Raw genomic sequence first — 16,107 nt, 5'->3', positions numbered from 1 at the left:
GTTAGAAGGAGTGAGAAAAGGGAAACCAGGACCAGCTGAATAATGATCAATGCAGCCACAGATACCACTTGTGAGCAAGAAGTATATGACCTTCATAAAGAAAACATGTTTTTTTTTTTCTTTTTATTGATTTCAGAGAGGAAGGGAGAGGAAGAGATAAAAACATCAATGATGAGAATAATTGATTGACTGCCTCCTGCACATTCCCTACTGGGAATCTAGCCCACAACCTGGGCATGTGCCCTTCACCAGAATCGAATCTGGAATCCTACAGTCCACAAGCCAATACTATCCACTGAGCCAAACCCACAAGGGCAAGAACATATTTTTAAAAGTCATGAATTGGCCCAAACCGGTTTGGCTCAGTGGTAGAGTGTCGGTCTGCAGACTGAAAGGTCCCAGGTTCGATTCCGGTCAGGGGCATGTACGTTGGTTGCGGGCACATTCCCAGTAGGGCGTGTGCAAGAGGCAGCTGGTCGATGTTTCTCTCTCATCGACCTTTCTAGCTCTCTATCTCTCTCCCTTCCTCTCTGTAAAAAATCAATAAAATATATTTTAAAAAAAATCATGAATTGCTTACAGATTGTAAAAATGGGGTCTGAAGTTCATTATATTCCTTAAGTCATGAGACCCCATTGGCATTTTAAAAATTACACAGAGGAAAATATTTTAACTCATTAATTGGTTATAGAGCAAATCTGACTGCAAAGCATATACACTGGTCAGGACAAATGACAAAGGCACATGATTAAAAATAAAATACATATACATATACTTTATACATTAAAAATAAAATACATATGTGAATGTATATGTATTTTATTTTTGATCATGTGCCTTTGTCATTCGATGGCGTTGCCTCTGCCCACGCTCTGCTGACGCAGCCCTGCAGCAAGGGGGCTTCTGCTCTGGCCACACGGACAAGGGCGGGAACAGGCCCACACTCAGCCCTCCAGGAGAAAGCTCCTCCCGCCACCACACCCCAGGTACCTTGTAGATGACGCCCCCGGTGGCAGAACACGTCAGCATGTAATTTCCCTCCGAGTCAAAAGCGAAGAGCCGGCCCCGGGGGACCTGCACCTGCTTGTAGCCGCTGTAACCGGACAGCACGAAGGGGCCCGTGGCGTCCGCGGGGAGCCCGAACTCGGACACCTTCAGGCCACTCTTGTGGATGTTCCACTGGATGAACTGCAACCACAAAGCACAGCAGAGTCTCTCAGCAGCGGAACGGCCGAAGAGGAGGGGACGGCCCCAGAGCAGAGGCCATGGGACTGCAGGCCACCAGGAGAGGTAGTGGGATTGACACCCCCATCCCCCAGGCCCATCTCTTCCCAGCACAATGTAAGCATTTTTTTTTTAGGGCAGAAATTCTAGAAAAAGGGTCAGCAACCTCACATCAAAGTCTATATTTTCTCTCTGGCCTGAGCCTAGGAGGAATGTTTCACGTGACTGTCACTATTGTTGCTAGGGTCAGAACCCAACTAGACTGTTCTGACAGGAATTCCCAAAGTGGAGAGGACAAATTCCAAATGTACTTCCAGCATCTCAGCAGTGCAATGACCGGATCCCCACAGTGCAGCTGTGAATTCAGCTTCGTGTAGGGCAGCGTTTGTAATTCTTTAGCCTGCCCCAGGGGCGGGCTGGGCTCCCTGCGTGTGATCGCCTCTTAATTGAAAATCCCACCAAAAAACTAGGAAGCCAGGCTTGACTTCAAAAGCCCCCTTCCCGCAGTTTTCAAATGAAAAAATAATTTTGTAATTGCTGTTTTCAAACGGGTAATACAGGCCGACAGGATAAAATCCAAAAGGCACGGGAGGGCACAGATGAAAAGCATGTATGCTTACCCCACTCCAGCTCCCTTTCCAAGGGTCCTCACATATCCTTCAGAGAGAGTCCACAGAGGGCCCTTGTTTTTACTTTTTCCTGCCTCTCTTTTTACATTAATTACTTGATTCTGCTCACTGCTTCTGGGAAGCTGCTCTGACGCCAGGCAAACTCCACCCACCCATGCTCACATCCAGCCCCAAATCCTGACCCTGCTGCCCCATGCACAGTGGGACGAATCCCTACAATCAGAAGGAAGGATATGGGTCCCCCCTTTCATAAGAATGGCAGCTCCCACTGCTCATTTAAGCCTCACAGAGACCCAGTGAGACTGGTTACTGCTATTATCCCTATTCTACAGATGACAACACTGAGGCGGGCAGAGGCCCACGGTCACAGCAGTAACAGGTGTGGTCAGAATTTAAACCCAGGCCACCATGCCATTCCGGTGCTCTCTCCACTCCCAGACGCCTAAGCCAGGGAAGGGAAGCTCCTGCACCCGCCTACCTTCCCATCCTCGCCGATGCTGTACACGGTGTTCTCGTCGTAGCTGAACTCCACGGAGCACACCTCCCCGCAGTGGGCCTTCCAGCTCATGGCGCACTCGTGCTGCTGCATGTCTGAGGCAGAGATGGAGACGATGCTGAGACTCCTGCCCAGGCTCCCCGGAGGCACTGGCCCACGCAGGGGACCCCTCCCACCTTCTGCAGTGGGTGGGAGCTGCTCTGAGGCAGAAGGGCCTCACCGAGCTGAGCCCTCCGAGGAAGGGTTCTGGCGGTTTCAGGTTGTAATTCTCTCCTCCGCTGCATCTGATCTTCTATCTAACCCTTAGACAGAAGCTGCTTTCGTTGGGGCCAGAGTGAGGTTCAGGAATCCCTGGGAGGAGCCCGAGCTGGGCGGACACACGTCCTTCCTGGGAGGCCTCTGTAACTGTGCACCAGGGGACCTGCTGAGGACACGGCCCCGTCCCAGCCCAGGCCCTCTGCCTCCGGGCCTCCTGGGACAGGCCGGCATGGGGTCTTTAAGCAGCTGCCGATGGTTCTGATGTAGACTGTTCTAACGCTTAACGGGGACAGGGAACTAGCCACACCGAGAGGACAGGCGGCATTACTCCCTCGGGGCCTCTTGGTCTCACTCAGGCCATGAGGACTCAGACAGAACACCTCACGACGGAAGGACTGCTGAGCCCCACCCCTCCCGCCTGTGTCCATGACACTGACCATGTGCAGGGTGACTGCAGAGGCTCTGAAGACAGCAGATGCTGACCAAAGCTAAGTTCTGCTACGAGCACGCTGAATTGGGGATTTGCTTTGGATCCAGCTGACAAAAATCCGGCGCTCTTCCCGGAACAGTTAAGGAGGGACCAGGGCTGCGGTGAGCATGACTGCTTACCGAACAGCCGGATGACGCCGTCCGCCGCCCCCGTGACCAGCAGGTTCCCGTTGTGATTGAAGGCTGTGCAGTTGACAGCAATGGGCCCCGGATCCAGGGAGAACTGGAGCTGGAGAAAACAAACTAAATTTTAAAATGTAAGAGAATAATAAACCAAAATCCAAGACAAGTTCTGTCTAAAAGGGGACAGGAGACCGAGATTAGGGAGAGGCACACAAGAGCATAGAAAGTACTGGCATTCCATCGTTAAGCTGTGATGGTGTATGGGGCCAGACCAAATGACTTCGAGGGCCTTCCATGGCTGGAGGCCACACGGCCCCACCCCTGGTGTAGGGTGAGGGGAAAGGACGGGCTCGGAAAGACGCCCCGTTTCTAAGTGAGACACATGTGCCGAGATGAGGAAGCTAGAGGAGGGGCAGACAGGGCAGGGCCTCGTGTTCAGGAATGCATGTGTGGCCCTGACACCTGTGCGACCTCCCCGGGGGAATATAAACTTCCCCATAGACGCCGCAGGAAGACATGAACTGAACCCCTGGCACACAGCCACCTGTAAGACAGGACCCTTCAAGGGCCCAGTAATATCAGGAAACTGTTCAACATCAAGGCCACACCACTCTGAGCACTAAAACTAACTAACAAGAAGCATGGCTGCCCGTTAAACAGGAGAGTTTACGCATCGTTTACTCTCTCTAGGGCCACGCTGGGGGGGGGGGGGGTGAAGAAGGGGAGGGGACAAAGAGCACAGAGGATTTTGGGGGCAGTGAGAATACCCCGTATGATGGTGGACGCATGTCATTACCCATCTGCCCAAACCCACAGAATGTAGCAGACTAACACGGAACCCTGCAGTGAAGGTGCACTCTGGGAGATGTCGGGTGGGTGTGGGCTCAGAGAGTGTACCAAGTGCCCTGCTGTGGCCTCCCAGGAAGGATGTGTGTCCGCCCAGCTCAGGCTCCTCCCAAGGATTCCTGAACCTCACTTTGGTCCCAATGAAAGCAGACAGTGAGGGCAGGGGGTGTACAGAAAATCTGTGCCTTCCTCTCCATTTTGCCATGAACCTTGAACTGCTCAAAAATAAAGTCTTTAGCCGAAACTGGTTTGGCTCAGTGGTAGAGCGTCAGTCTGCGGACTGAAGGGTCCCAGGTTCGATTCCGGTCAAGGGCATGTACATTGGTTCGGGCACATCCCCGGCAGGGGGTGTGCAAGAGGCGGCTGGTTGATGTTTCTCTCTCATCGACGTTTCTAGCTCTCTATCTCTCTCCCTTCCTTTCTGTAAAAAATCAACAAAATATATATATTTTTTAAATAAATAAATAAATAAAGTCTTTAAATATAAAGCAATTTAAACGAAGCCACAAGGGCCCTCTAGGAGGCTGTGTGACTGTGAACTTGTGGCACAACTGAATGACTTCAGCTGGCAATCTGCTCATGGAGCACTACCCCTTTCAGCACTTACACTTTGACGTTCCTCACAAATCAAAGTTTGAGGAGACCAAAGCAAAGAGAGGGAGAGACGCGAAGGGAGGGGGTGTGGGCTCCGTGCCTCCCGGGGTGTGGCAGGCCCGAGGCCCCGCGGGGCAGGCCCGCACCTGCTGCTTCATGGTTTTCGTGTCCCACAGCAGCAGCTTGCCGGGAACCTGGTTCGGGCCCTTGCTGCCCATGTCCAGTGCGGAGAAGTCCACCTGGGAAGCCAGGCTCGGAGCTGCGGCCGAACAGACGAAAGAAGCCCCGTTGGGGCTGCACGCCAGAGACAGGATTCTGCAACACAGGAGGGGGGGTCAGCACTCCGAGGGCACGGGAAGGGTGAGATAGAGAAAAGGCCCAGCACAGGACCCGGCTGCAGAGCACAGTGAGGGGGCGGCCGCCAGCTCACCTGGGCATGTCGTCATTGATGTTGATTTCACAGAGATTCTTCTTGGCTTCCGTGTCATAAAGGCGCACTGTCCCCACACCACTGCCCAGCAAGAGCTAGAATGAGAAAGAGTGGGAGGTGTGAAGAATAGTAGGGGGTCGGGGAGGTCAAGGAGGTCAGGGAGGACCACTGGGTGGTGGTGGGGGTCCAGGCTCTCTTCTGGGAGGTCTGGGCAGGCTGCAGGGGAGGGGCCCCCTCCACTTATCCAGGTAGTTTAGGTGATATCTGCCTAAAAATAACATCATTTAAAAATTAAATAAAGAGCCTGGCTGGGGTTGCTCAGTGGTTGAGCATTGACTTATGAGCCAGTAGGTCATGGTTTGATTCCTAGTCAGGGCACATGCACAGGTTTCAGGCTCAATCCCCAGTAGGGGGTTTGCAGGATGCAGCCGATCATCAATGATTCTTTCTCATCATTAATGTTTCTATCTCTCTCCCTCTCCTTCCTCTCTGAAATGAAGCCTATCTAATAAAAGGGTAATATGCAAATTAACCGTCACTCCGTCACAAATATGGTGGTGCCCATAGTCACAAGATGGCGGCGCCCAGTGCTCTCAGCACCAGAATCCCCCAAACCTGGGGGGAGGGGGAGATGGGGGAGGAAGATGGAGGGGTGGCTGCTGAGAGCAGGCAGCATGAGCAGCCTGGCAGAATGCTTGCTTTGTCGCCATTGAAGAGGCCCACGGAGAGCCTCTGAGCAGTGGGCGCAGAGCAGCCAGGCCCCACAGAGAGCTACTGGTGCACAGATTCATGCACAGGACTAGTAGTAAAAATATATTAAAATACATAAATTAAAATTAAATAAAGACATCAGAGCTGACCTTGAACAGAAATAAAACCACAAACGGAATCTGAGGATGGGAAAGATGTATCACCCCAGACATACCTGGAAAGGTTCTGGCTGATGAAACGAGACCCTCTGTTCTTTCCTCCTTTTCTTTCCACTTTAAATCCCAGCTTTAAATATCTTTGGGGTGCTGGCCCTGGCTGATCATGGGGCCTGGATCCCTTTTGCTTGTCTGGGGACAGCTCTGGCTCTGAGCCAATAAAGGCCTCCAGAAAAAATAGAAGAAGCTATGCTTGCCTCCAGGAACCTGTAATTTATTTGCTGAAAAGCTTCGAAGACAATGAGCATCACCAGAAGGAAGAACCAGAAGCAGGTCTGAGGGTATGCCCAGGAATACACCCTGTATTACGACCTTAGCATTCACTTGGCAAGTTATCGCTGAGTGTGCCCTGACACCTTCGTACCATAACCAAAATGCCTGTAGTTGTCAACATGATTAAAAACAAGGTTTGTCCCTCGGGTTGCCTGATATGATCTCCTCAAAATGCAACAAAAGAAAAAATTACAAATCAACTTTACCTCCTTAACTACAAAGTCTGTCTCAAACAGTAAAGTCCAGAAGGAAAAAATAACACTGTTCTATTCCTGGAGGTAATCAGACCTGCGGGAACTGCCAAGTAGGGCACCATCCCCACCAGCTTCCGCTGCTTCCTTTGGGCCTGACTCAGGGAGGGGTCTAGCAGCAGGGGGAGAGGCTGAGAACGTTTGTGTGGGTTGTTAGAACCTGGACAGCTGAAGGGCTGATGGAGAAGAACAGGAAGTGAGCCAACCTCTCCCCAGACAGAGCAGCAGCGAGCCAGGCCACCACAGAGAGGGCGGCACCCTGGCCGTCAGATGGGGGTGTCCTCCAGGTTGCACTGCAGTCTCGTTTCAGTTCTCATTCATCCTGTTACCTCCTTGCCTACCCCAAACAGGAGCCTATAGGGTCAGTCCTGGCTATGTGGTGCCCATGGCTCAGCTGCCGGACCCCCGGCGGACAGCCCTGGGGAACTCTTCGCAGACGGCAGAGAAAACAACAAGGCATCTCACTCACCAGCCGGTCCCGCTTGGTGGCCCACTCTAAAGACAGCAGTTGTGACTTGGAGATGGAGGACGCCTTGGTCTGCATGATGGGGTTGAAGGACCACACTTTGATGACCCCGTCTACATCTAAGCTGGCAACCCTCCTCCCCGAGCAATCCACTCTGAGACAAAGGAGAGAGGGGAGCCGTTAACGTCCTTGCCGTGGTCCATCCTCCTCTTCAGCGAGTTCAGATGGCTGCTTTTCTGACGCTCTGACTGCTTTAAAAAACAATCCTGAAATGCCGACACTCCAATGACCAGTGGACTATTTCTAGAAATAGTCATTCATTCATCTGTCCAAGCATCTCTTATGAAGCACCGTTATGTGCTGAGCCCTGGGGCAAACACCAGGCATAGAACAGCAGGCAGGATGCACTGGGCCTCGACCTCGGGGGCTCGGTGTCTGGAGACTGAGAGCCTCCTGCACTCGGCTCCAGGGCCCATCACAGCAAGGGCCCATCTACCCTCCGAACATTACATCTGTGAGGGTCCCTTCATGAAAGGTCATGTTCTTACCATGAGCAAGTAAAAACTTACAGATGGGAAGTACATGGTGGGCAGAAGTAGGCTTACAGTTGGAAAATAATACAATATTCAGTAAATAACAGGAAAGTAAACTCTGCTTCAAGTGCTCACAGATATAAACCTATTTTTGCCCTGCCCTGTATTTATCTAAAGTTACCAACATAGCCCGGCAGGTGTGGCTCAATGATTGAGCGTCCACATATGAACCAGGAGGCCATGCCCGGTTCGATTCCACGCATGGCCTCCTGGTTCATATGTGGGCACATGCCTGGGTTTCAGGCTCTATCCCAGTGTGGGATGTGCAGGAGGCCAGCTGATCAGTGATTCTCTCTCCCTCTCCCTTCCTCTCTGAAATCAATAAAAAAAAATAATAATAATAACAAATAAAATTACCAAAATAAAGCAAATTAAAATTGAGTGAGCTTTCTCTAACCAGTTTGGTTCATCAGCCTGTGGACTGAAGGGTCCCAGGATCGATTCCAGTCAAGGGTATGTACCTTGGCTGTGGGCACATCCCCAGTAGGAGGTGTGCAGGAGGCAGCTGAATCAGTGTTTCTCTTTCATCAATGTTTTGAATTCTCTATCCCTCTCCCCTCCCTTCCTCTCTGTAAAAAAAAAAAAAAAAAAAAAAAAAAAAAAAAATCAATAAAATATATATTTTTTTAAATTGAGTGAGCTTTAGGGAGTTCAAGTAAAAGGCAACTGTTCCTAAAACTCGGAGTCCATGGTTAGAAAGTTCAGAGAGGCCGGTGAGGGCTACAGCAGCTCAGCAGGACACCCCACACCCAGATGGCAGCTGCCCAGCCTCCTCTGACTGTCTGAGGGTGACAATGGTCCTTCAGTAATCCACTTCCCATACCTCCTGCCCGATACACCTTCCTACACAGCTCCCCAGGGAGACAGTCCCCACCAGGCTAGCGCATTCCTAGCTGGGCCTCGCCTCCACCTGAGCCCACCTGCAGTGCATGATGGAGGAGTGGTGCTCCCCATACTCCTCCTGCCCGAGCACGATGAACGGCTGTTCGGAGCGGACCCCTCCGCCCTCGGGGCCTGCGGAGGCAGCCCGCGTCAGCGTCTCCAGCGCCTCCACGTGCAGCTCTGGGCAGGGCTCCGGTTCGGGGCCACAAGCTTCAGGTTTCTTCTCTGCACACTGTGCCAAGCAAAGTAGGGAGAAGTCAGCTGTGACAGGTCTGCGCAGGGCCTAGCTACTCGCCACATCCGGGGACACGCTGCAGCACACTGCAGGAGGCTCTCAGTGATCGTGGGTCTAGAGCAAGCATGTCAAACTCGAGGCCCACGGGCCACAACAAATATTTTTGCAGCCCAGCCAATATAACGGTATGTAAGAAACGTCTTAATAAAAATTTTGTAACTTAATTTTTACAATATCCTGTTACATATAATTATTAATAACAAACTACAATATTCACTAATGACTGATTACTATAATCATATTGCATTCATTTCCTTTATGCGCCTTACGTGCAGGCACACATTTCTCTCCACTAATACTAGCAGCGAATATTTTAGCAGCCGACTGCCATGTCATTAGTCTTGTACTGACTTGTTTGGTGTGCACAACAAGAACTATTTTGCTTTTGAAGAACAAGAAAAGTTCGTTTATTTGAGTAACGCTTATTAATCTGTGCAGTTATGCAGTGTCTGGTGAGTTAATGTTCAAGAAATAATATTAATTTTTTGTTAAAATGCTCTATCAATTTATTTTAACGATCACTCCTTTATTTCAGCCCTTTGTATTCAGCGTGTCTCTACTGAAATAAACCTACGTTTCTATGAAAACTGAAGCTTTAGTTTTTTTGCAGCCCATATAAACTTAAACCTTGTTTATTTAGCTGGTGTTAGCCTTTGAGTTTGACATGCTTGGACTAGAAGAAAGAGCTCTGAAATGCAAGAACAGGGCCCAGTTCGCCCAGGAAAGGCAGGTGCCTGCTCTCCTGCCATCCCCCCTTCCTAGAGACCTTACTCCTCTCACAGGCCCTGATGAGGGACACACACCACCCTGACAGACCAGGCCTCTGATGCCTTTAAATAGGCAAGTAGCACCTGGCTGGTGTGGTCCAGTGGTTGAGTGTCAACCATGCCCCAAGAGGTTGCTGGTTTAATTCCTGGTTAGGGCACATGCCTGGGTTGCACGCTCGATTCCCAGTAGTGGGTGTGCAGGAGGCAACTGATTGATGTTTCTCTCATCACTGATGTTTTTAATCTCTCTCTAAAAATCAATAAAGCATATACACTGAGTAGCCAGATTATGATCTCTGAACGCATAATAATCTGGCCACTGTGTGTGTGTCTGTGTGTGTGTGTGTGTGTGTGTGTGTGTGTGTGTGTACTAGTGGCCTGGTGCATGAAATTTGTACACATTAAAAGGGGGACCCAGAGTCAAGTCCCTGCCCACCCACATGCACTTCAAAATCATGTTGAGACCCAGACCCAGCCGCCTCCCCTGCATTTGGCTAAATCCAGACCCGGCCAGTCCCACCCTTGTCAAGCCCCGCTGGGCAGAGGGCATAACCTCAGGTCCCCTGGCCCAGTGCCAGGACAGGGGCATGGCCTGAGGTCCCCGAGATGGGGCGGGGGATGTGCCTTGAGGTCCCCTGTCAAGCTTTGCCGGGTTGGGGGGGGGGGGGGAAGCACTGCTTGAGATCCCATCAAGCCCTGCTGTGTGGGGGGCATGGACTGAGGTCCCCCATCAAGCCCCACTGGCAGGGGGTCACAGCCTCAGGTCCCCTATCAAGTCCCGCTGGGCTGGGACCTCGGCCTGAGTTCCCCTGACCCAGCAATGGGGGTGCACCTTGAGGTCCCCCATCAAGCCCCACTGGGTGGGGAGCACAGCCTCAGGTCCCCTGGCCCGGTGCTGGGGTGGGGGCATGGCCTGAAGTCCCCTGTCAAGCCCCACCTGGTGAGGGGCACGGCCTGAGGTCCCCTGGCCTGGCGCTGGAGCAGAGGGAGCAGCCTGAGGTCCTCTGGCCCAGCACCAGGACGGGAATCACACCTTGAGATTCCCCCATCAAGCCTCACCAGGCTGGGGGCATGGCCTTAGGTCCCCTGGCCTGCTGTCGGGGCGGGGGTCGTGGCCTGAGGTCCCCCAGTCTGATGCCAGTGAGGGGGGCACGCCTGAGGTCCCCTGTCAAGCCCTGCCAGGTGGGACGCGTGGCCTGAGGTCCCCTATTAAGCTCTACCACGTGGTGGTGGGGGGCAGGGGAGCACGTCCTAAGGTACAGGAGAAAAGGATCCTGAGATCAAGCAAGTCTGGAGGATTCTGGGTTAAAACAAGGGAAACCGGTCCTGTCCTGCCAAATCTGAGCCTGTGACATGCTAATATTAACGTGCACAATTAACCTAAGGGAAAAACACAGTATGCAAGGGGTCCCAAGCCAACTTAATCACAGCCCCCATCTTGTGGGAACATTTCTAGTTGGCATATTATGGCTTCCGTTTAGAAAAACGCTACCGCAGAAAGAGGGACCACTGCAGAGTCAGGCAAACTATGAACAAAACAACCAAAGTGCAAGCAGTTGAGCCCAGGTCAGCAAGACCACACTCCGCAGGAGGGCAGAAATCACGGGAGGTCAGAGCGGGCACTGCACCACCCGTCATTTCCCACGGCCCTCCCGTGGGCGTGCTCGGGACGCTGAGGGCAAGCCATACCTGCAACGTCAGAGACAGAAGCTCCTTCCTCTCCTTGCCGTGGTCCTGCAGGCGCCGCTGCCGGTGCTGTGACCAGCTGGACTCCCCCGGGGCCAGCCCGCTGAAGAGGCTCTTCCCGTCCCTGGGTCCGCACGCTGGGTCCTTTGCCTTCGTGGTCTGAGGGCGAGACACCAGGCTCTGAAAGTCTCTTCCTGTCTGTTCCCATGCCCAGAGGGAGTGGCTTCTCTACCCAACAGCCCCTGGGTAAGTCCCTCCCTGCTAAGCAGGTAGTTAAAATGTCACCATCTCATTGGTGGGCCAAGTCAAGAGTGAAACACAGGCTGTCTGGACCTCCTCTCTGTTCTCACTCCCATCATGAGGACAGGGGTCAGCCTGCCTCAGCCTGCCTATCCCTATCACCCGGAGGGAGGTATCCATATGTCTCCTTGATCTGATCAGAACAATTACTTTTGCCGAAACCGGTTTGACTCAATGGATAGAGCGTCGGCTTGGGGACTGAAAAGTCCTGGGTTCGATTCCGGTCAAGGGCATGTACCTTGGTTACGGGCATGTCCCCAGTAGGGGATGTGCAAGAGGCAGCTGATAGAAGACTCTCTCGTTGATGTTTCTAACTCTCTATCTCTCTCCCTTCCTCTCTGTGCAAAATCAATAAAATATTTTTTAAAAAAATTACTTTTAGTCAGGGGGGACGAGATCATGTCAGGCCCCACGCTACGTGTTCTAAACATATATAAGCAACAGTATGTTTGGGCAATATACAATCCCTTCTTCACTGGAGGGGAAAAAGGAACACAAAACCCTTTGGGACAAGTGCTGACTAAGACAGCTAATGTTAACTAATACTCAGGTATCTGGCAGTGACTACCAGGTAAGCAGAAATTCTCAATAGAAACTATTGGAAACTCAAGGACCTTTGAACAAGAGGAACTGCGCAGAGAAGACACTGGCATCGTCTGGCTCCTTTTCATAACATGAGTGATAAAGTCAACCAAGGTTAGAGCAGATAAATTCAATAATTCCCCACCCTACTCCCAGGGAGAGAAGTTTCTTAATCAAGAATCTTTTAAAAAGAGCTGACACCTCATTCCCTTTCCAGATTACCTGGCCGGGTCTTGTTTTCCAACTTCATTCCCACAAATTGTGAGGTCAAAATAGCCCCCCTGCCTTTTTACACAGATATGGACACAAATCAACCTCCGTGCAAGCCACCTATACACAAGACCTAAGTCAAGAGAAGAGACTCCCTGCCCAGCCACGTGGCTCAGTAGTTAGTGTCGACCTCTGAACCAGGAGGTCATGGTTCAACTCCCAGTCAGGGCACGTGCCTGGGTTGCAGGCTCAATCCCCAGTAGGGGAAGTGGAGGAGGCAGCCTATAATTTTCTCACATCATTGATTGTTCTCTCTCTCTCTCTCCCTCTTCTTTCCTCTCTGAAATCAATAAAAATATATTTTTTAAAAAGAGATTCCTCCAAAGTCTAATGTCCTCTCTAGTTCTGCTATTTGCTATTTCTTACGTTAAGTCTGTGTCTTGTGTTAAATCAACTTAAGATGATTAGCATAGATCCCTTGGGACCCTGGAGCCACGTGAACAGATAAGAAAGAAAATGTTAAAGGACTGAGCCTAACAGTGTCTGGCCTACAGGGTATTTGTTTTGTTTTTCTGACTGAAGTGACCTCCAGTGTTATCTACTGGTGCTTGTAACCATAAATATATAAACGCACCCAACATCAGAGTACCTATTTACAGAGTGTCCCCCCAAAACTGTATCCACACTTTGAATGATTATAAAGTCAGTGTTTATTAACATACAGTCCATTTTCAAAATTTAAAAGCATCTACAGAAATTAATGATTTTTTTGTCAGTGCCTGTTTTGAAACTGATGACTGTTCTGGTCCAGGCACCACTGATAACACAAAGCAATGGAATCACAAACATCAAGAATCATTTCGTTCGGTATTTGTTCGCCCTCAATTTGTCAACTGTGGCCCGTTTTGTACCGTAAACCTTATATTTTATGTATCCCCATAAAAAAAAGGCTAGTGGCACTTTAGAGTAAATTTTCTTTGTTCAAAGCTTAGTCTGGCTTCACCCATTATTTCAAATCAGTTAAACCTGAAAAGGAATGAAAATTAAGTGAGTTATCAGCTGTTAAAGTGTGTATTCATTTTGGGGACACCCTATATAAAGCACATAACGGACATAACAGTAGAAACAGGCAGCAATACAATAAGACTAGAGAGCTTTAATACCCTACTTTCAACAACGGATAGATCATCCAGACAGAAAAGCAATAAGAAAACACTGCGCTTAAACTACACAGTAGATCAGAAGGACTTAATGGACATTTACAGAACATTCCACCCAAAAGCAGCAAAATGCACATTCTTCCCATGTGTACATGGAACATTCTCCAGGAGAGGTCATATATTAGCCCACAGAATAAGTTTTAATAAATTTAAGAAGATTGAATCATATCAAGGGTCATAATGATATGAAACTAGAAATCAATTTATAGGAAACCTAAAACATCATTCACAAATATGTGGAGATTAAGCAACATGCTATTGAACAACCGATGGGTCAAAGAAAGAAACCAGAAAAGAAATAAAAAAATATCTGGAGACAAATGAAAATGGAAATATGACACACTGAAACTAACAGAATGAAGCAAAAATAGTTCTAAGCAATAATAGTTCATAGCAATAAACACCTAATACATTAAAAAAAAATCTCAAATAAACAACTTAACTTTAAAACTAAAGGAACTAGAAGAAGGATGAACAAATTTCAAAGTTAATCAAAGGAAGGAAATAATGAAGACAAGAAAGAAAATAGAGATTAAAAAGGCAATAGAGCCAAAACCGGTTTGGCTCAATGGATAGAGCGTCGGCTTGGGGACTGAAGGGACCCGGGTTCGATTCCAGTCAAGGGCATGTACCTTGGTTGCGGGCACATCCCCAGTAGGGGGTGTGCAAGAGGCAGCTGATCGATGACTCTCTCTCATCGATGTTTCTAGCTCTCTATCTCTCTCCCTTCCTTTCTGTACAAAATCAATAAAATATATTTTTAAAAAATAAATAAATAAATAAATAAAAAGGCAATAGAGCCTTAACCGGTTTGACTCAGTGGATAGAGTGTCGGCCTGCTAACTCAAGGGTCCCAGGTTCGATTCCGGTCAAGGGCATGTACCTTGGTTGCGGGCACATCCCCAGTAGGGGGTGTGCAGAAGGCAGCTGATTGATGTTTCTCTCTCATCAATATTTCTCAATATCTCTCCCTCTTCCTTGCTCTCTGTAAACAATCAACAAAATATATATTTTTAAAAGTAAAAAGGCAATAGGATCAATGAAACTAAGAGCTATTTTTTTTTTAATATGAACAAAATAGACAAACCTTTAACTAGATTGATTTACCAAGAAAAAAAAGAGGTCTCAAGTAAATAAAATTAGAAATGAAGAATTCCAAAACATATCTCAAAAAACCTAACATTTTCATGGAAGAGACAAAAGAACTGGCAGCAGAGGCCACATTTTCTGAATCCAAAGGTGGGCCCCGGGATCCAGCCACATAAAAGTGCTGAGTAGCAGGAAGAGGAGTGTCCGGGCTGGCAGTTGTTTTCTAAGCAGTGGGGTCCTGGAAAGTGAGGAAGTCTCAGAAAGCCTGGAACCTGCAGGTCTGACAGACTGACCAGCCCGACAGAGAGATCTTTAAACTGGAAGCTTGAGAAGAAAGGGGAAAGAACCCATGAAAAGCTGCATCAGACCACAATGGGGTCCTCCCTTGGAACCAGAGGTGGGAAAGGCTACAGAGGGAAGACAGACGTTATTTTTTCTTCTTAATTACCCACCACGCCTGATAAATGGTGTCTTTTCCTTTTTCAATGGTGTCAAGAGTGCTCAATTCAATTGGCCCACACTGCCGGGATGGGGGGGTTTAGGATGGACGTCGAATTCCCTCAGCTGACACAGTTCCCCAGCATGGACAGAAAGTGCAATGTTAAGAAGTGCAAGGCGGAGCTTCCCTCACAAGTGAATTTGGAATGGAAGCTGTCCAGCATATCATCAGGCTGGACAGGACTCCAAAATGGAAATTCAAACAGGCAATAACAAATTAAGAGCTGCCTTTATAATGACAGGGCAGTTTATACAAAGAGAACTATGTACCTAAGTGTGAATTATCACATCCTGCTTAAAAGAGACCTTTTCCTTAAACTGTATCTACTAAAGTTATTTATTAAACAAGCACAAACAACAAAAAATGTGCTAAAAGCTGATGATGCAGTTGTCCACAAAAACACTCAAATAAGTAGGCGAAGGTAAAGCCACGTCTCGCTACAAATGCACATAACTTAAAAGTTCACTGTGACATAAGCAGCAATTCAAAAGTTTAAGAACAGTCGAAACTGGTTTGGCTCAGTGAATAGAGCGTCAGCCAGCGGACTGAAAGGTCTCAGGTTCAATTCTAGTCAAGACCATGTAGATTGGTTGCGGGCACATCCCCTGTGGGGGGTGTGCAGGAGGCAGCTGGTCGATGTTTCTCTCTCATCGATGTTTCTAGCTCTCTATCCCTCTCCCTTCCTCTCTGTAAAGAAGCAATAAAAAATATTTTTTTAAAAAAAGTTTAAGAACTGCATAAACATCTCAACTATTGGATTAATATAACATTGAAATAGCCCAAATTACACCCAGTCATATTCTATCATAATTTACCTGTCTCTGGCCCTGGCCAGGTAGCTCAGTTGGGTAGAGCATTGTCCCAATTCGCCAGGGTTGCGGAACCTCCTTTTGGCCAAGAGCCACTGGATATTTATAACATTATTCGTGGGCCATACAAAATTATCACCTTAAAAATTAGCCTGCTATTGTTTGGTCAA

General features: G+C 49.0%; 1 protein-coding gene across 3 annotated transcripts in view; it reads right to left on the bottom strand.

Moving 5' to 3' along the window:
- Positions 1 to 16,107, bottom strand: part of WDR91 (WD repeat domain 91) — a 28,642-nt gene that overhangs the window by 897 nt on the left and 11,638 nt on the right. For all 3 annotated transcript variants that reach the window (XM_084896576.1, XM_084896577.1, XM_084896578.1), the window contains 8 exons: positions 11,232 to 11,387; positions 8,519 to 8,712; positions 7,009 to 7,159; positions 5,090 to 5,184; positions 4,806 to 4,974; positions 3,217 to 3,325; positions 2,332 to 2,444; positions 991 to 1,188 (listed from right to left, as the gene is read on the bottom strand). In XM_084896576.1, coding sequence (XP_084752702.1) covers positions 991 to 1,188; positions 2,332 to 2,444; positions 3,217 to 3,325; positions 4,806 to 4,974; positions 5,090 to 5,184; positions 7,009 to 7,159; positions 8,519 to 8,712; positions 11,232 to 11,387 — 1,185 coding nt within the window. The remainder of the gene's footprint in view (positions 1 to 990; positions 1,189 to 2,331; positions 2,445 to 3,216; positions 3,326 to 4,805; positions 4,975 to 5,089; positions 5,185 to 7,008; positions 7,160 to 8,518; positions 8,713 to 11,231; positions 11,388 to 16,107) is intronic.

This window comes from Pipistrellus hanaki, assembly GCF_964339955.1.
Source record: "Pipistrellus hanaki genome assembly, chromosome: 10".
NCBI lineage: Eukaryota > Metazoa > Chordata > Mammalia > Chiroptera > Vespertilionidae > Pipistrellus > Pipistrellus hanaki.
Note: the sequence above shows the minus strand (reverse complement) of the source record. Positions and strands in the feature narration are given on the sequence as shown.